We start from the raw sequence: 21,165 nt of genomic DNA on the forward strand, positions 1-21,165 counted from the left end.
TGCTTTGATTGATTGATTTATATGTGATGCCAGATGGATTAGTCTCTGATGGGTTAATAATACAAGGAAAGGATAAGTTGATGTAAATTCAATTTGGATTAAAGGTTGTTGATGTTTATTTAGACATCTAAAATTTTTCGATTCAAAGTCAAAAAAAAAAGGTAGAAATTATCTGCAGGTTGTTGACAATTTTTATAATTCAACCTTTACCATATTATAGATAGAAACCCATTTCATTCATATTGTTTCAATAGAAGGGACTAGATCCAGGATCAGTGTATGATAGATGAATTATTCAAGTCAAGGGAGGAATATTTAATATACGTAAATAATGGCATCACCACAATTCATTGAATCTCTAACGAGATTGATTAATGAAGAAATGAATCAACAAATGCATCAATTGAAAGAAGAGAATAAACAATTAAAGGTAGAATTGAATACGATGAAGTTTGAATTGAATAGTGTGGTTAAACTCTACTCCAAAGTCAAGTCTGAATATGAAAGATTAGTGAAAACTACTCAATCAACGAATACAACTATAACGACTGATAAGATTAATAAACCTTTACAAATATCAAAATTAAAGAATATAGGTTTGCCTAATCTAACTAAATCATTTAAAGAGATTGCAAGTTATGAAAATAATGAAGATGATAGATTAAAGAATGTGCGGCAATTTCAATCGCTTTATGAATCAAATGCTACAGTGTTACCACCACCAAAGAAGAAACAAAAATCGAATGAAGAAACTCCAAGATCTGATGATGAGTTTCGATTATTACCTACACAATATTCCGATGATGAAGAAGATCCGGTATTAAAATCATCACCGGTGAAGATTTCACCTTATAAGCCCCATGATAATGGATTTGTATCTCCCAAGAAACCAACGAGAACGCTCCCGAATGAATCTAATCGAGATATTCATTTAATGTCAACTCAATATACTGCTAGTTCATCAGTTCCTAATTCGCAAACAGAAATCCCATCTTCATCACCTCAAAAAGTGGAAGAAATAGTAGAAGATTCTCAACAACAAGAAGAAGAAATAACATTGAGTGCTAAAGTTGTTGATGATGAATTAACTAAATTCATTGCTGAATTTAAACCCAAGACTAAATTAAAGAGAATTCAATGTGTGATTAATTTTTATGATAAGAAATATCAAACTGAAGAAACATTTATGATTAATTTAAAGATAAATCCTATTCATGAACAAGGATGGAAATTATCTGATTTTAAACCAAATCCGATCTGGATTAAAAAGAGAAATGTGAGTTATGTAAAAACACCAGGAGGGAAGACATTTGAAAGGAGGATTGGGATAACTAAACTGGAAGAAAATAAAATTCGGAAATTTTATCAAGTTGTGAATCGACAAGGAGAAGATAATGACGCATATGAAGGGATTACATCTGAAGAAGAAGACGATGGTAATGATGATGATGAATATGAAGATCAAATTAGTCAGATATTTGATAAATTAGCCTCACCACCAGGATTTATGCAAAGTGAATTTCCTGATAGTGAAGAAAGAATTAGACGCCGAGAAATTATTAATGCTCGACAAATAAGACGATTAAAAAGAAGAATTAAAGCATGTATACAAGTTAATAAATTTAAAGAGCAAATGGGAGAATTTGTGTTTAGTTTAGAAATTTTAAATAAGTATGTTAAAGCTAATCGATTCACATTATGATAGTGAAAGGGAAAGGTTGAAAGGTGCAAAAAGATTTTTAAATATCACAAAGATAATAAATTTAATGAAATGAATTTTAAAGTAATTGTATGTAAGTAAGTCTGATCTGTAAAATGAAATGAAACGATCAGAATAGAGTAAAAAGGAAGAAAAGTAATTATGATGATGGTAAATGACATGTAAAAGTGTAAGCCAATAAAAGGGTATAAGGAAACTGCGATAATAGGCAAGGGTTATAAATGTATGAACAGTGATGTATATGTCTGTCTGTCTGATTTTGATTTTCAGAAAATCAGACAAAAAAGGTACGATGATGAACAATGATAAGTAATTTATATTATTTTTAGATTACGTTAAAGGTAGTTGAGATAAAGTTTATGATAATTGTGTGGAAAGGGGGGGAGTGAGAGAGAGGAGGAGGTGGTGGTGGTGAGAATTAAAGACATAATAAATAGAATTAATGTCAGACCATAAATAAATAAATAAAAACATGGGGTGTAAGACAGTTATTTAGAAACTGTAAAACGTTAAAAGTAAAAGTTTTTGACTAAAATTCTTAAACGATAAGGAGTTCTAAAGAAACAGAAGAAATGAAATAGCAAAAATAAATATGACAAAAATCTGACAATACATAGTTAGAGATAATAGCAACCAACCAACTTGTAAAAATAAAAAAAAAAAGTAAAACCAAAAAAAAATAAAAATAAAAAAATTGTCAATCTGTAACCTGTATAGTCTCGAACATTCCTTTTTATTTAGTGAGTGAGTGAGTGAGTGATTGCAAGTTGTCAGTAACAGCAGCTGTTGGTACCATTACCGCAATTGCGAACAGATTAACGAGTTGTACTTTGTAACAATAAATCACTAAACCAGGAAATAAGTAAATACAAAGGGGGTGTTTATATTAACCCTATTACGTATTCAACAAATTTTTATTAACTATCTAAGGCTTATATTGATTAGTATTATCTTTATTCTTGTTAGCTTCAAATCTATAATCGCCAAATATTAACCGGGATCTATTTATAGATTGATGATGATAATTTTTAAATTTTAACAGAGAATCGATCACATGACGTATCATGTGATTTATTTTTCAACTTTATTTCGAAACAAATTGCAAAAAGTTGCATTAAAAATGTAAAAACAAAAAAACAAAAAAAAGATTCCATAAAGCGAAAAAAATTCCCTAAAACAGTAAACTACAACAACCAAAAAATAAAGATTCATTTAATTTTTTTTATTTTCTTTTTGGTTTCTTGCGACATTTACCCTCTGAAACAAAAATATAGTTAAACCTCTCTTAAATTGGCAGCCAAAACGCAAAATAAATGAATGTCTGATTTCTGATTATTTTGCATGTTTGATTAAGATTTTGCAGTTTTAAAATCTCCAATCCATAGATTATAGTCTAACTTTATTCTCCAATGTATAATTTATATTCATATTCATATTCATATTCATATTCATATTCATATTCAATAATTAATTTACAATATAGTCAAATAGGATTATGTCAATTTGTTGTAAATTAATAATGTAAACGTTGTGGTTCATTACTACCAATCCAGTATAATCGGTGAAATCATCCATATCTCCCAGGGTTTCCTTTTTCTGGTTAGAATTTCTCATTTGTCATCCCGCAATAAAATTTATTTTTATGGGTAATGAAAATCTTCTATACAGTCTGTTGGCTCAGCTCAATTGAGATTAGGGGAGGGAGTGCTCACTAAAATAAAACATTTAGTTGAGTAAACTGCTCCTCCTCCTCCTCCTCCTCATTCTCATTCTCATTCTTCCCTATTTAATTGTCTCGTCATTTTAGGATTGCTCGGATGATGATGGTTATTATTATAATCAAGGAGGGACACAAATTTATATATTTATACTTATTATCCGTATTTTATTTTGAGTCATTTCTAATAATTAATTAAATGTACACTTTTAAATCAATCAATGAATTATAAGTTTAAGTTTTAATTTCAAATTCAACTTCTATCGTCTAGTCAAAAACTAAATAATTAAATTGTCTGTTTGGAACTTTCTACTCTCATATGTAATCGGCTATTTTAGTCCTGTCACTATCAACCCAATTCTAACTTAACCCTGGACGAGACTTTTTTTATTTTTCTGGTTTTGGTTCTGGTGGTCTTTTTTTTTTAGCCACCTTTGACTCTATCCGCCTAAGTTTATAGATACCATATGATTCTAGAAATTGAACTAAACATGTAAATAAATAAATAAGATTGTTATGCAATTAGTTAGTTGGTTAATTGATGTGCATGTCTAGACCATTACCCCTTTTTTTATTATTGTCATTATTATCATTAATTATTATTTTTATTATGGTTTATATTTTACAAGTTGTATAAATTTGATTAAGGGATTATCATTTAATGTTTTATATTGGTGGTGGGATTTAAAAAGACAGAAAAATATTATTTTATATTGAATTAAATGTCGTTTATTATCTCATAAAAATCATTCCTTCTCTTGCTCTCTGTCTGTCTGTCTGTTTAATTGTTCTATTTCTCTGTCTGAGTGTAATTATTATTTTATAATTTGATGATCTCGTGTTTCACACTAATTGGGTTACCGTTTTAGATTTATGTTAACTTATCTAAGAGTCACAGATTAACTATGGATTGTAAATGTTCATAATCATTCTATGTTCGATGACTACAGTTACTCGTCCATTTAGAATTCTACAACTTAACTAAATGTAAGAAAAAGTATCAAGTCTTGTTTTAAAACTTATCGTGTAATTGATATTGCATTCTTGTGCTTTGTAGCAACTTTCATTCACCTTATAGTTATTGAATTTAACCATTTTAGTTAGTTTTATTTATTTTGTTTCATTCGTTTGTGTCTCGTTATTCGTTTCTTATTATAATTTTATTGATATCATCATTATCGTTCCTTGTCGCTCCTTCTTTCATCCCCATCCCATTCCATCAATTACACACTCACACACCCCTCTACTGTCTGGCACATTACTCTTTTCTTTTCTTTTCTTTTCTTTTCTTTTTCTTTTTCCCTTTTCGACATTTTCCTGATATTACAGTTGGCATACTGTATACTATTTATTTTTATGTACTCACTTTTTTTTTTTAATTGATTTCATCATTCATTTCTTTTTTTTATTTATTTATTTATTTATTTATTATTATCATTATTTTTTTTTTTTTTGGTTTATTTATTTATTTTTGGTTAATTTTGATTCGGTTTTAACTTTTTGTCGTTAAGCATAGCTCTTAAGATATTGGTATAATAACCCCTTCCCGTATAAACCTGCAACATCAAGGCTTGTCCAACCCAAACCCAACCAAACTATTATTAAACCTATTTGTTGTAACTTGTAAAAAAATTGAAGGTTGTGATTAATAATAGTAATAATTAAAAATGGATCAGACAGACAGACACATCAGACAGACACAGAAATTAAAAATAGTTAAAGCCAAAAAAAAAAAAAAAAAATTTACATCGTTATATACCATACAGACACAACAGACACTACAGTTTAAAACAGACAGAACAGACAGACATATACTGTTACTGTTACTACATACACTCACTCACTAATAATTTAATTTCTCTCACAGTAATTTTAAAGATTAATAATTTAAATACAATTTGATTTCCACTTTATTTAAATAATTCAAGTTTCTGTTTCTTCTTATTTATTCATCTTCAATCTAATTCACATTCATTATAGTCTCCCCTTAACCCTTATCATATCATATACCATATTTTCTAATACTACTGGGGTGTTAATATATGTTTCATTTGTTCCTTGCTAACCAATTTTTTATATCCGCTTAACTAAGGAGATCTTTTTCACTTACTACGGTATTACTATTAGATAGGATTCGTTTTATCAATTCCAATTGTATTATTCCTTGCCACTTTCAACCAGACCTCTTGATAGAGTATTACACCACGGTCGTTTATTATCTTTATTGGAGTGGTTTTTTTCAAAATATTTATTCATTTTTAAAATTTATAAAAGTCTGTATCCATCCTCCATCCAATTATAAATTTTTATTTTTTAAATTTAAAATTTAAAATTTAAAATTTAAATTCTTTTTTATCAGTCTTTTTTTTTTTAGTGATCTCATTCCCCCTAAGGAACCACTAATTCAGAAGAAGAATTCTCCCTAGAGATTTACTCCTCCCTCACCAGAAAAAAAGAATCAATTTTAAGATACCGAGCCCCAACGGAGCGGAGCACAGAGAACTACGAAAAAAATCCCCAAAAATAAAAAAGAAAAAGGATTCACATCGTGTCACAGTGTCTAAGAAAAATAAAAACGAGAAATTTTAAGACAATTTTTAATTATTTTTTTTTAGATTTATTTGTCTGATCCTAATTGAGATAGTGTGTGTTGTGTCAGTTAGTGAATCTGTCCTAAATTAAAAATTACCTGTCTGTATTTATTTGTGGGTATCATTAGTGTCTGTTCAGTGTGAGTGATTATTTCTGATTGTTGCCTCAGACTTTTATTTTTATTTTAAATTTCATTCCACTAGTTTTGTCCAAGCACTTTTCCAGTTGGTTAATTAGGATTGTTAAGTCAATTACTAATAATAATAATAATAGAAGTATTGTGGTAAAAGTTTTTCCATTTTCATCGTTTAGTTTGGTGTTAAAAATAAATTTGGATTACTTTATTGTACTCTGAATTTTCTCATCGTTCCCTTTCCCCCTTAGCTCCATTTTTGGTCTGTACCCTCAGACAAAAAAAATTATAGTTACATCAGACAGACAGTTAAAATCAGACAGACAAAATGTCTCATAACCATAATTTATCAGTCAATTCAATCAATTCCATCATTGAACCAACCACCCCTCCAAATCATTTGAATGGTACAGGTTATCTATCAGGTGCCAATGGATCGTTAAGAACAGTTAGTGGTGGTGCTGTCAATGTTAACCAGACCAATAATAATAATAATGGAAATATCAATAATAATCTTCATCAAAATCAATCCACTCCTATATTAAATCATCATCATGGTAAATCAGGTTCAATATCGTCTAATATCTTTAATCAAAATATCAACTTTGTTACTCCTCCTTCCAGTAATGGGATTAATAATAAGTCTGGATTATGGGATTCTTCCAATAAATTGAATCATAACTTGAATCTCCCAAATTTCAATATTGATGGTAATAATACCAATAATCAACTTCATCAACATCAACAACAGCAATCTAATGTCAATGACGTGGCTGTGGTAACCCCACCTCACGAAGATGATCAACAATCTCAACATCAAGCTAATAAATCATTATCAACATCTCCTGTACCTCCTATCAATGGTTTAACTTCTTCATCTACATCTACTTCAACTACTCCAGCTCCAGCTAAAATTGATAAAGAATATCTTGCTTCTATTAATAAGATCCCCTTGATTCAAATAAAATCAGAAATTCTTAAACTATCGAAGGATCAATATGGGTGTCGATTTTTACAAAAGAAGATTGATGAGAATTTAATCCCAAATTTCCAAACTAGACAAGCTAATTTTGAAATCATCTTTGAACAAATCAATCCTTATCTTTATGAATTAATCATTGATCCATTTGGCAACTATCTTATTCAAAAATTGATTGGATATTGTAGTCAAACCAATCTTAATCTTTGTTTGGAAATTTTACAATTTAATTTATTTCAAATTTCAATCAATCAACATGGTACCAGAGCTTTACAAAAGATTATTGATAATTTAACCTTACCTTATCAATTAAGTTTGTTAATTAAAGGTCTAAAACCATTTATTATTAAATTAATTAAAGATTTGAATGGGAATCATGTGATTCAAAAGATTTTAAATAAATATAATCCACAAGATTGTCAATTCATCTATGATTCAATCATTGATGATTTATATATCGTGGCCACTCATAAACATGGTTGTTGTGTGTTACAAAAATGTTTGAATCATGTTGATATCACTCAATTGAATCAATTTAGTAATGCCATTTTGAACTTTAATAATTTCACTAGTCTTATTAATGATCAATTTGGTAATTATGTCTTACAATACTTGATCCTGCTTAATATTATTGATATTAATTTACAAATCTATGGTAACTTTTTGAAATTTGGGATTGAAAATCTTTGCAATTTAAAATTTAGTTCGAATGTGATTGAAAAATTTTTAAAGAATTGTTATAATCGTGAAATTTACCTGCAAGAATTTTCTAAATTGAAATTGAATTTATGTCATCAGATTTTAATTCAAGATTTGAATAAATTGATTAATGATCCTTATGGAAATTATGTGATTCAAACTTTAATTGATATTATTATTCATTCTCAAGTTGATTATATTTATAATTCTCAATTGGTTGAACAATTACATAAATTATTACCTCCTCAATCACCATCAATGGAGAATGATTATTCAAAATTATCCAATTTAGATTTACAAATTTTAATTATCAAGTATTGGTTTTTAAATTGTAAGATTATTTCAAGTTTTGGTAAACGTATTCAATCAAAGATTAATAATGTTATAAATGAAACTTCACCATCTTCAAATGCGTCTTCATCTTCTTCCATTAAAAATAATAGATCTTCATCTTCATCATCTTTGGATTCTTCAGGAAAATTTGCTCCAAACCCACTTCAACAACATCAACATCAAGGTTCAACTTCATCTACTTCTTCAGCTGCATCTTCATCATCTCAACAACATTATAGAAATTCTAGAACTATGTCAAATGATAGTGTTTTAAAACCATCTGTGAATAGAAACTTATCCTTACCGGTAAACATGTATAACTACGAACAATCTAAGCAACAACAACAGCAACAGCAAGCTCTTCTTCAACAACAACAGCAGCAACAACATTTACAGCAAGGTCAACCGTCTAATGTTGCTGCTTATAATGACTTTACGATCAATGAATTTCCTTTTGGATTTCCGCCCCAACAACAACAACAGCAACATCAACAGCAGCAGCAATTTTATACCCCACTTCCATCTGCTTCTGGATCTCATCAACATAAAATGTCATTATCAGATAATGTCATCAACCAACCTCAACCCATGACTCATTATACTACTACTAAACCTCAAAGTGGTGGTCAATACCCAACTCCTCCACCAATGAACTATCAGTACCAACAATCTGTTAATGGTATGCCACAACAGCAACAACAGCAACAAGCGCCCCCACAACAACAACAACAACAACAATTGGGCCCTTCTGCTATTCCAAATCGTCCGAACCACAATCAATATGCTACTTATAATGGTCCAGTTGGTAATAATAATGGTGCAAGCTATTACTATAATGCTAGAACTCCATCATTTTCAGCTGGCAGTTCAAACAATGCATATCCACAAGTTGGTGCACCAGGACAAGGACCAAATGGGTCTAATCACTTAAATTCGAATAATTCTACTCCAGGTGGACCAATTCTTGAAAGTGCTGGTGGCAATGTTCATGGTGGTTGGATGTAGATCAAGAGATTAGATTGAGGTTTCTTCTTCTTCTTCTTCTTCTATTTTGTATTTTGTCCTTTTGCTTATGCTTTTTTTGCATTCCTCCTTCCCACGATTTTATTTTTTTTATTTTGTATTATTCCTCCTCCCTGGTGGTGGATATTATGTGTGATATTTGATGTTATTATTCATTAATTTATTTACTATATTAGGTTTTTATTACACCAAAGTGTTGTTCTACTAAAAAAAAGAGATATTTAAAATAATAGAACCAAGGATTTATAAATATAGGGATTTTCAATCAGTTTTGCCAAATTTTTAAAAGAAAACAAAAAAAAAGATAGTAATAAAACAAATTATAAGAATAGAGAGTCTGTGAGTATCATTTGATATCTCTTTTCTTATTGTTATGTATGGTTTTAGTTTAATTTAGCTTGTGTATTTATTTAGTTTAATTTTTGTATATATATTATTAATTATTATTATAATTAAATCTAGCCAATGTAGTAAGCTAGTGGGGAGCAAATTCTATTTTTTTTGCAACAATTAGGCGACTTTGACGCTAATTGCCGCTAAAAGTTGTCGCGAAATGGTTGCCTAAATTACTGAGACAAGACAAAATTATTTCGTCCTAGGGATAACAGCAGCCTACAAAAATTTTGAATCTGAAATAATTCAATTATTGACATTTCATATTAGGTAAAAATAATGTTAAACTATCAAAGTGAACTTAAAACACCATATTATATCCACTGACTATCAAAAAAGTAAAAAAAATAAAATTGAAACTTTAGGTTATCCGAGGTTCGAACTCGGGGCCTTTTCGGTGCTTACTGCAATAGCTTGTAAACGAAACGTGATAACCGCTACACTAATAACCTCAAATTTCCTGGCGTTGAAAAAAATAATACCTCCAAATGGTGCGCATCCCAGTTGCAAAATCCTGTATATAAAAATTTAAAATGTTTGACCAAAGATCAAATTCGATCGTGTTCAACTTTAATTATACGCTGCTTCTTGATTCATTTTAAAGCAACAATCCATCTTCAATTGAATTGAAATCTTTCATATATCACTTGATTCATCATGGAGAAGTTTGGATTTCATAAAGTTAGTAATGCTAATGCCAATCCTGGCCAACCGACTATAAGTCATAGCCGTCCTAATGTTGATACGAGGGCAATCACGTCTCAACATCAACAGCAACCAACTAATTATAAAAGACAATTCATAGTTGAGCAATGTCCTAACAATGCTATTGCCTTATCTAATTGTATAGGTGTTCATCCTGATGATTTCAATCAATTTGCTAATCATTCTCCTATTTTATTAGATGGACATTATGTGGTGACCATTGAAAAATCCGAATTATCAAAACCAGGAACTATTGGATTAGCAGGTGATTCAAGAAAATGGGGTAAATGGTCACTTGGACAAACTGTTCAGGTTGAATCATATAATATATTTCAAAACAAACTGGCTAATCAATACTTAGGAGCCGTTGAATTATTAGTTGATTTTAGATCAAAAGCAAAAGCTAAAAGTATGAATATTAGTCATGACGAATTAGTTGAAGCTTTTAAATATATATGTGAAAATCAAATCTTACAACCTACTCAACCTATTGTATTGGATTTCCAAGGTCTGGTCCTCCAATTATTAGTTAATAATGTTCAAGTGGTTGATGTTAATAAAGATGATAATTTACCTACTATTAAGGAATCAATCGATTTATCAACAAAGGGAATATTATTAAGACAAACTGATGTTATATTTTATCCTAATGAAAAATCACTAATTAATCTTGTTAAGCCTGCATCTATCTTAGGTTTAAAATTTGGAACTTCCCCTCATCATAGACCAAAACCAAGAAAACAAATTATAAATCCTGATTTCAAATTAGAAGATTTAGGGATTGGTGGTTTAGATAATGAATTTCAAGATATTTTTAGAAGAGCTTTTAATAGTAGAATCTTACCTCCTGAAATTGCTGAAAAATTAGAAATTAAACATTGTAAAGGGTTATTACTTTTTGGTCCACCAGGGACTGGTAAAACTTTAATTGCCAGAAAATTGAGTAAAATGTTAAATGGAAGAGACCCAAAGATTGTAAATGGTCCTGAAATGTTAAGTAAGTATGTGGGTGAATCAGAAAATAATATTCGTAAATTATTCAAAGAAGCTGAGGATGAATTTAAACAAAAGGGGGATGATTCAGATTTACATGTCATTATTTTTGATGAATTAGATTCTGTTTTCAAACAAAGAGGGTCAGCTAGATCTGATGGTACAGGTGTTGGGGATAATGTGGTTAATCAATTATTATCAAAAATGGATGGGGTTGATCAATTAAATAATATTTTGGTAATTGGTATGACTAATAGATTAGATTTAATCGATAGTGCATTATTAAGACCTGGTAGATTTGAAATTCAAATTGAAATTTCCTTACCAGATGAAAAGGGTAGAAGAGATATCTTTTTAATTCATACTGCTAAATTAAGAGAAAACAAGATCTTAACTTCAGATGTTGATTTTGATGAGTTAAGTACTTTATCAAAGAATTTCACGGGTGCTGAAATTGAAGGGTTATGTAATTCGGCTAAATCATTTGCTATTAGTAGACATACTAAATCAGGAGCTCTTGCAAAGATTGACGAAAAGACAATTAATGAAATGAAAATCACTAGAAATGATTTCTTATTAGCTTTAAATGAAATCAAACCTGCATTTGGAACTGATGAAGAAGATTTGAATTTAGCTGCTAGACATGGTATTATTCAATTCAATGAAAGTATCACTAATATCTTTGATAAAGGCAGATCTATTGTTGATTTAGTTAAGAACAATGAAACTGAAACTTTAAGATCAATATTATTATATGGTTCAAGTGGAGTTGGTAAGACTGCCATTGCAAGTACCATAGCTTTAGGTTCAGATTTCCCATTTATTAAAATGCTTTCAGCAGAAAGTGTAGTGGGTAGAAGTGAAGCACAAAAGATTCAATACATCGATACTGTTTTCAGAGATGTTTATAAATCTCCATTAAGTGTATTAGTGATTGATAAAATCGAAACTTTAATTAATTTCGTTAATATCGGTCCTAGATTTTCTAATGATATTTTACAATTAATTTTAGTTTATTTAACTAAACTTCCACCAAAGGGTCGTCGTTTATTGATTATTGGTACTACAAGTGAATATTCCGTGTTAGAGAGAATGAGTTTAGTTAAAGCTTTTACTGATTTAATTGCTGTACCATCACTTAAGACAGTTGAAGAAATAAGTAAAGTTATGGATAAGATTTCATTCAAGTCAATTGAAGAAAGAAAACAAATCTTGAATGCAATTTCAAGTTATGAAATTAATATTGGGGTTAAGAAATTAATTGAAGAGTTAATGGTTAATAATTCAAGCGATTATAGTGTCGATGATGTTGTTCTTAATTTAGTACCCAAGTTAACTCAAATTTAGATAGGGCTTTACCGGTTATATGTTATGATATTTAGTTATCGCATTTATATAAACATTCTTTAGGTAGATTTTTAATAATAATAAATTTATCTATTGCAGCACATGTCATAAGAAGAGGTGAGATAAGATAAGGTAATAGTGTGACGACCTGTAGAATAGGGGTGAGGTTTAATGAGGTAACATGGTATCAGAGATTATTTTCTTGATAATCCAACAATTACCACATTTGCTTAACCCACGAGATCGTCGTCAAGATGTGTGACAGGTATAAACGTATGATTTTATTCGTTGAAAAGGAAGGTATGATATATCACTCTTGTTTAATTTCATATTTAACCATATACTAAAGCATGGATAGTAGTAAGTATCTGAAAGCAAAGAAAATAAAAGAACGGTAAAGGCTTGGGAAAATTTAGTGAATAAGCCGACCATAAAGTCAAAATTTTAGGGAGAAGAAAGATTTAAGTTCGGCTAATGATCTAAAAATAAATTTTTTTTTTACGAACTTTTATATTTTATTTTCTTGGGAGAGAGGGGGTAAAATTGATGAGGAGTAATCAAAACTGGATTTAGCGCAAATTTCCTGTTAGTGATAAGACCAAAGGATAAGGATTGAACTTTATTATTATTATTATTATTATTATTATTATTATAAAATAATTATGATCAACGATCATGTGTAATTACATTCCTCGTTATGTGGTTATTGATTGTTATAATTAAATGTGTAGTTGACTACCATTCAATTATCAACTGATAATGATATTTTCGGTTAGTTAGACTAGCTTATCTTTAGATTAGGGTGATAGATGAATTCAAAGTTCAGGGAGATTAAATCTAGAACAGCGAAGAATGGTTTACAGGTGTGTTGTACATTCAATTGCATATTAACGGATTAATTAAATATGCAACGCATGCAATAAATTATTATTATTTGTTGTGATATAAATTTTAAAAAGAATGATATTGAGGAGTAATCAGAAAACAATTTGTGTTGTCTCAGCCTTGTTACATCAATCAGTGAATCAATCAAAGTTGTATTTAATTACATTGTTCGTAGTATACGATTATAACAATCAATGGTAAGGATGATTACCCCGTAACAAAGTTAAACCAACTTCTACGATTAAATAATAGATGAGGGAATAAATTTGTAATATCATACTAAAATGATTACACCCCCAAAATCTACAAATCTGTATCCTTATTGCACTTAAATCCCCTCTATTGCAAACGTTTAAAGATAATAAATTATTTTCTAGAATGAACAATAAATTAAAATGATCCAGAAAATAATTATCTTTTTATTAGGTGCATAAATATGTATACAGTACACAATCTCAAGTCTTGTTATATAATAGACCCCTCGTACGTCAAACTAAAAAGAAAAAAAAACCATACACCCCTCAAAAGTGGCATTAACTTTTATTTTGCATCTAGTTCTTCTACATATATTTTTTTTGTCATAATTTGAAGATCATCAGCCCCACTTTTAAGACACAGACAAACAAACAGACAGAAAGTTAATGTATAATGATAAACCTCTATTAAATAGATTCATGCAAGTGTATCATAAAAAAGAAATTTTAAAGTTCAAAATATTCACGAAACTTTTCCATTTCCATTTCCATTTATTTATTTTTTTGTCATTGATCTCCACCATTTCATTTGAATCATCATCAACTCTTACCGAAACAGGAACTAAGATAACACCTCCTTCTTTTTCATCCCTTAATTTCAATTTCGTATATCAATCCCTTTCTTTCTTTCCTTTGTTCAATTGATTTTAACCAGAGCTATCTGCTTTCACTATTACATTCAGATCTCTTCAAGTTATACCTACCATAGCGCAGTTGAATAACCATACATAGATGGTAACAACACTATGGAAACAATTGAATTGGAACTTGGTCAATTCCATCAATCTTTACCCTTACCTTCTGCTTCACCATTACCACCACCATCACCACTTCGTCTTAAATCTGGTTTTAGTTTAGACTTAAATATTCAGAAAAGTGATGATATATCTCAGGATGAATTAGAACTCGCCAGAGTTAGACATCTTACTTATAATGATATCGATAGTGAGATTGATGATATTGACAATAGTTTGGATTTGTTTGAACAAGATCTTTCGATAATTTCTACTCCCATGTCTTGTTCAACTAGTAATTCTTCAATCTCATCTCTAAACAATTCCAATAACTCTAAATATATTCCTTTAAATGCTATTGATTTTATATTCGATAGCTTTTTCATTCATGAACATAAGATTCAAGCTTTAAATCCTGCCATGGTTAATGATTCTCCACTACATCCAACTTTTATAACAAGAAGTAATTCTGAATGTACCACCACTTCTCATTCTACCATCTCTTCCAGAAAAGGATCAACCAGTTCTTCAATCTTCTCTAACAGGATTGATGACGATTACGTTCACGATGATGACGACGATGACGATGAAAGCCCCTTCAATAAGTATGTTGATCTTGATCATAGATGTTTATCTCCACTCCCTGTTCCACCATCCTCATCAGATTCTGTCTTTACGGATGATTCAAATGATACACGATCTGAAACCTCTTCCAACCCTATTAATTCTCGTCTTCAAGAATTGAAACAAAATTTAGATATATTAAGAGAAGTAGACACTCCTACTAAACCAGAAAAACCAACTGAATCAAAAGTTGATTTTTCCACTCCTAGGAAAACTAGACTGGGAAGACAACTCTCATTTACATTAGCTGATACAGATGATATTTTAATTGAAACTCCAACCACTGGTGCTAGTAAATATGCTACAATTGCTAACCTGAATATTAGATCTACCATTGAAACACCCCCTGTAACACCCACAAACACTAATAAATCTGGAAATAAGCCAACTATAAATACACCTAAGAGAACCACTAAACCAATTAAATCCGAATATGGTGCTACAATCAATTCTCCAGTTACAAGAAGCAGAACAGCTGCATTTGAAAGAGTCATTGCTGAATCGATTAAAGATAGCTTGAGGGTATCACCAAGACCTGCATCCCCTCCCACACATGTCATTGTCTCTCCTGTTGCCTCAGTGTCTGCAGCTGCCCCTGTTTCGCCTCCTGTTATTGTTAAGAAAACCAAATCATTTTCATTTGTTCATAAAGTAAGACAAGCAGAAAAAGTCATTCCTAAACTTAAGCCCAATAATAGAGTTAGATTATTACTTCCTGTTGAAGCAATTAATGAGTGTGAAGTATTTTCAATACCCCAAACTTCATTTGTTGATGCTTTACTATCTAACCCAATGAAACGGAAACGTGTATCTATCCCATCACTTTCAGATCATCCATTCATTTCTAATCTTAGTTTAGTTCCCAAACCGTGGATTGATCTAAATTCTGATAGGCTGGAATCAAAACCTCCACGTTCTAATGTTAAGAAATATGCTGATGTTACTGTTAAGAAGAAGCGTGGGATTGAAGTTGATAAAAGTGACGATGAATTATTGGTCTCATTTAAATTCAAGAGAAAGAAGGAAAAAGAAATATATAGAAGGTATGTTAATAATAAGATTAAAAAGAATAAATTGAAGAAAGAGATTCCACTGGATAAGGTTTTTGAACAGGAAGATGAGATTGAAATGAATTTAAAAGAAATACTTAGAAGCTCCGATCCTATCAATAAAACTTCTAAACCATTTAAATTGCCTGATCCTTTCACTAAGGCATTTTATGATTTAACAAAAACTAGAATAATTCCTTTAGCAGTCAGGAAGAAAGATCAAAGGTATCTTTTGAAAAGAGGTCGAACAAATTTTTATGAACATCGTAAGCCAAAGAATATCACCAAACCAGATCGTGTTCCTTTACCCAAGATTTTTCCTGGATCTTCAGAATTAGATAACATCACCACCACCTCCAGAAAGAAGAATAACTCTGTACCTGAGGAAATTCCCAAACTTGAATCTGATTACGATGATGATGATGAGGAGGATGAAGGTAATTTCGACGATGATGATATTCGAAGTTTAACTAAATTCCAAAGTGATCGTTATTATTCCCGACTTAATATATTTGAACTTTCCAGAATCATAGGGTTACATAAATATGACATAGCTCTCACCAAAGAAGTTGAGATCAATGTTCTTGAATTATTTAAAAATTACTGTAATTTCAAATTAGGCTATCAAACGTGGATAAGAGGTACCACCAAAGAGTATCGGAGTAAATTGATTGAAAGATTATTTGATTTAAGCCAGCCTTTTTATCCTGAGTTAACAAGGTTTGAATTAGAAGTGATTGTAAGGAGGGGTGCTTACAGTTTGATGCAGACCAGATTAAGAAAGGAAAGAAGATTGCATGGATGAAATGGCTGGAAAGTCTCATGTTTGGTGGTATTTTTTATTTTTCGCAACAAATTTTGGATTTTTGTTTTTTGGATATCCCTATTTATTTTCTATCTATCATTTTTCTATTAGACACATTTATTTTATGGGTTTATTTCTACAATTAGCTTATTTATGATTTATTTATTTTGGGATTACTTCGCTGGGTTATGGTATTATTTTTCAGATTGGTTTAGGTTCTTTGGGTCCATCGGGTTCGTTTATTTATTTATTTATTTATTTATTTATTTATTTATTTATTTATTTATTTATTTATTTATTTATGGGGGAGTTATCAATAGAGTAATAGAATATGATTTTTACACATAAATCATACTAATATAATTAATATACGTAATTTATTTATTTATTTATTCATTTATATATTTATTTATTTATTTGTTTATTAGTACATACAACTACAATATTCATTTATCAGCTGGAGAATGCATTATTTGAGTGACGAATTTCCCTGAATATCTCGTAATACAAGCTACCGTCAACACATCATTTCTTATCGATGTGGTCATAAGATGATTTAAAATAACATGGTTAGGGATTGATAAATGGAAAGACTCTTGATTGGAGGCATAATATGAACTATCTGCTCTTCTCAAGGGTGGTCTTTTATGATGATGGATACTATTTAAACTTGAACTTTGACCTATGTTGGTAGGTGATTGGTTTGGAATCGATTGAGCGATATTAGACGATGATAATTGGGAATTGGATTGGGATGAGGATGAATTTGAGATTTTATTTAATAATACATTATTTAAATGAGCGGGTAATTGAGGTGGTTCAGGTAATTCATAATTTGCTGATTTATGCTTGAAAAATTCATAATTAACAAACATTTCGGGAATTTCATTGGAATATTCTAATTTAGGTGGTTTAATATTGATCTTCAATGATGAGATTGAATTTGTCAAGGGTAAATATTTCGAACTATCATGATGACCACCCGGTGGGATCATTGACGAAGAAGTATTTGATGGATGATGAGATTGATGATTTCCATAAGGGTAATTCTCTGATTGTTTTTGTAATTCTTCATGCAATTTCACATCTTTCATATCTTCATCATCTTCAATAATATTATTATTCCCCTCCACGTATTCAACATGTTCGAAATTTGATGATTCTTTTGAAATCTTTGCCAAAAAACTATTTGATTTCCGATTGATTCTCTCCACTTCATTCCTCCCTGCCACCACACTTGTTGAAGAATTAAAACTCCTATTGAAATTAGCATTGGATGGAACATTACTAGGAGTGACACTATGACTTACGGGACTTATAATATTGGCATCATAATCAGTTGAAGCACCGATATGATTCGGTTGATTTATAGAATGATTGAATAAATGAGATTCATCAATCACTTCAAACCAATTAAAGAAAATCCCTTCTTGATCGGTGGCGGTGGGTAATTGATCACTTACTCGATATTCATTGTTTATGATGTATAATAATTTATGAACTCCCAAGGGAAGGTTTATCGTAGTGATATATTCATTAGGATGTTGATATGAGGAAGAAAGTTTGATAACATCTCTCCAATTTGAGAACGATCCAATGATGGAGATTTTATTGATAGGTTCTTTATTGGTATTAACCCACTTTATTTCTACGGGGATTAATAAAGTTGAACTTGAAGTATGAGAATGATTGATTTGAGGATGAACGTAGGTATCATCAACCTTGACTTCGATCTGAGGGTTAGCATTATGATTATTAGTTATCTTTGTGAAATCAACTTTGGTTAAATCAGGAGTTGGAGTATGATGTCTATCGATTGGGATTTGTTGTTGTTGAGATTGTTGTTGAATGATGGTGGAATTATTACTATCAAAAGTTTCATCAATTTCCATGGCAGTATGAGAATCAGGGATATCCTTTGCATTTTCTTCTTCATTAAGTAAGATATTTCTTGCCACTTCTTGAACATCAGTATCTAATAATCCATCATTTAATTCATTGAATTCATCTTCGATTAAATCATTGGAGAATTGATTATAAGATATAGGATAATCATCATGGGATATAGGATGTAGTATATTATGAGATTGTCCTTCCTTCAGTTGTTGTTCTTGATGTTCTTGTTGAATGGAAGGATCAATATCAGTTCGTTGTTGATAAGTATAATTTGTAATTTCATTGGCATTATCACCTTTAACTTTTCTTAAAATCAAATCACTGAATTCTTCATCTAAATTATGTTGATCATTTTGAGCATTTGATTTTCTATAAGTTTCTGGAGCTATTGATTTCCTAGTTACAGTTGAAGGATTATTTCCCATTATGAAGTGATATGATATGATATGAATGATAATAAATAAGGATGTATAACAGACAATATAAGTACAAGGAATGCTAGTGTAATAAATAAGTATCAAGATATTCAAATGAAGGTTTATGAGATCTAATAATGGTATATTTCCGAGTAGCAGTAACTGTGTGGGTGTGAAAGTAAGGAGATTCTTCGTGTAACTCGGCTGATTCAAGGGAGGAGGAAGGATGCAGAAAGGGTAAGGAGAAGGGGAATGGGATATATGAATTAATGGAATGCGGGTAATGAGATGAACTAGGGAGATTCTAGATACTGGTTGGATGAATCAAGATGGTAATAGTTAAGAATCAAATTCAAACGGTGAATCAACAATGATGAAACTTCACTAAGAAATTTAAAAGAAAAAAAATTAGTAGTGGGGTTGCTCACTAAATGGATGGAAGGAAAGAGGGAAGGATGAAGACGTGTTTGGTGCCAGTTAAATGGACGTATTCTTCTACTCAATACAAATACCAATGATAAAGAAGGTAGATAGATATACTGGATCAAATAGCAACCTTTTAAAAAGGATAAAATGGTATAAATAAAATGAAAAATAAAAAAATAAATAATAAAGTGTTGGTGGTGGTGGAGTGGAAATTTAGAACAATAGCAAACAACCGAATTAGACAATATACACACACACAAAAGTTAAAAAAACTTTATATATAAACACACACCATATCTTACAACTTCTACATTTACAATTTACATTCACTGTTGTGGTTTATAGTTATGTTATTGTTAATATGGGTGTACAATGGTTATAGTAAAACATGGAGTTCATTCTTCGTCTCAATCAATTTAAGGCTCGAGGAATGTTTCATTGTTTATAATGAGAATTGAAGTTAATGGCTTCTAACATTTAAGAATAAAAGACAAGTAATAATTGTAACTAAGTACTGTTAACTAGTTGTACTAATTATAATTAGTCGTTTACACTATATAAATATAAATTATTTAACCATAATCCTATTACATCATAGTTTTCTTATCTCTGCAAATATTATTTTATATTTACTTTTCTTGTTTACCTCTTTGTTTAAAACAACAAATTTCTACACCACCATTTTTCTATACAAATATTGTCTTGGAATAAAACATCGTTACTAATAAAATTATCATCTTACTAAATCAGTTAATCTTATAGAAATCACTAAAATCAACTAATTAAATCAAAATCTCTAACTTTAAAATAAGAGCTTTATTAACTTTAGTGTTATGGGAGTTAGATTATATGCAGGATACACACTCCCCTCTCTCTCCTTACTTTTCCCTCAATTGTTTTATCTTGTGGGGTGATCTTTCGTTATATACAGGTTAGTAATGTATAATAAATAATTACTGATTATGTAATTAGTTATATAATCATACAACAACGTATAAAGTAATTACATAGTTAACCACAACCATTCTAATAATTATGATGGTATTACTACAATTAAGTTATCTCATATTATTCAGATATGTATAATCTGCAAGGTATAATTCATTTCATAATTATTTAATAGAATATGACGTAATTACAGTATACTCTCATCTCCACATATACACACACACTAAATGCTGGGGATAATACCAAGACTTTCAAGTCACTAGACAAGCTACCCATGTAAGTTCATGTCAGTTTGAAAGAAGACAAATCTTATAATTCAGTTAGATGAAATGTATAATTCTATTTAACTTAAAATTTCATCTATCAAAATTATGAAGATATTTGACAATAGAGATTTTCATTTATTAGAAATGGATTTGACGGATTTACAAACATTTCCATTTCCATTTTATGTTCGTAATTCTCAATTCTGTTTTTCTTCGCTGGGGGAAATG

The 21,165-nt window shown here is 30.1% G+C and overlaps 5 protein-coding genes and 1 non-coding gene across 6 annotated transcripts; 4 read left to right on the forward strand and 2 right to left on the reverse strand. All coding sequences in view use genetic code 12, as the record gives it.

The window, feature by feature from the left end:
- Positions 1-331: 331 nt before the first annotated feature.
- DFJ63DRAFT_312975 (ssDNA endodeoxyribonuclease) lies at positions 332-1,702 on the forward strand (the record flags this gene model as incomplete). Its single annotated transcript, XM_064906088.1, has 1 exon — positions 332-1,702. One exon carries the CDS (start codon positions 332-334, stop codon positions 1,700-1,702), a length of 1,371 nt encoding a protein of 456 aa, XP_064762994.1.
- Positions 1,703-6,490: 4,788 nt separating this feature from the next.
- MPT5 (Mpt5p) lies at positions 6,491-9,178 on the forward strand (the record flags this gene model as incomplete). The annotated part of the gene is made up of 1 exon (XM_064906089.1): positions 6,491-9,178. The coding sequence occupies one exon, from the start codon at positions 6,491-6,493 to the stop codon at positions 9,176-9,178; it is 2,688 nt and encodes an 895-aa protein (XP_064762995.1).
- A 773-nt stretch (positions 9,179-9,951) lies between these two features.
- DFJ63DRAFT_t71 lies at positions 9,952-10,041 on the reverse strand. The gene has a single exon. It is a non-coding gene; the product is annotated as a tRNA-Val (tRNA).
- A 205-nt stretch (positions 10,042-10,246) lies between these two features.
- SEC18 (AAA family ATPase) lies at positions 10,247-12,634 on the forward strand (the record flags this gene model as incomplete). Its single annotated transcript, XM_064908173.1, has 1 exon — positions 10,247-12,634. The coding sequence occupies one exon, from the start codon at positions 10,247-10,249 to the stop codon at positions 12,632-12,634; it is 2,388 nt and encodes a 795-aa protein (XP_064762996.1).
- Positions 12,635-14,519: 1,885 nt separating this feature from the next.
- On the forward strand, positions 14,520-16,985 carry DFJ63DRAFT_335190 (uncharacterized protein; the record flags this gene model as incomplete). Its single annotated transcript, XM_064908174.1, has 1 exon — positions 14,520-16,985. One exon carries the CDS (start codon positions 14,520-14,522, stop codon positions 16,983-16,985), a length of 2,466 nt encoding a protein of 821 aa, XP_064762997.1.
- A 446-nt stretch (positions 16,986-17,431) lies between these two features.
- KIS2 (Kis2p) lies at positions 17,432-19,306 on the reverse strand (the record flags this gene model as incomplete). Its single annotated transcript, XM_064908175.1, has 1 exon — positions 17,432-19,306. The coding sequence occupies one exon, from the start codon at positions 19,304-19,306 to the stop codon at positions 17,432-17,434; it is 1,875 nt and encodes a 624-aa protein (XP_064762998.1).
- Between the last annotated feature and the right edge of the window lie 1,859 nt (positions 19,307-21,165).

The sequence above is a fragment of the Scheffersomyces coipomensis genome, assembly GCF_036884675.1.
Source record: "Scheffersomyces coipomensis strain NRRL Y-17651 chromosome Unknown DFJ63scaffold_3, whole genome shotgun sequence".
NCBI classification, from domain to species: Eukaryota; Fungi; Ascomycota; class Pichiomycetes; order Serinales; family Debaryomycetaceae; genus Scheffersomyces; species Scheffersomyces coipomensis.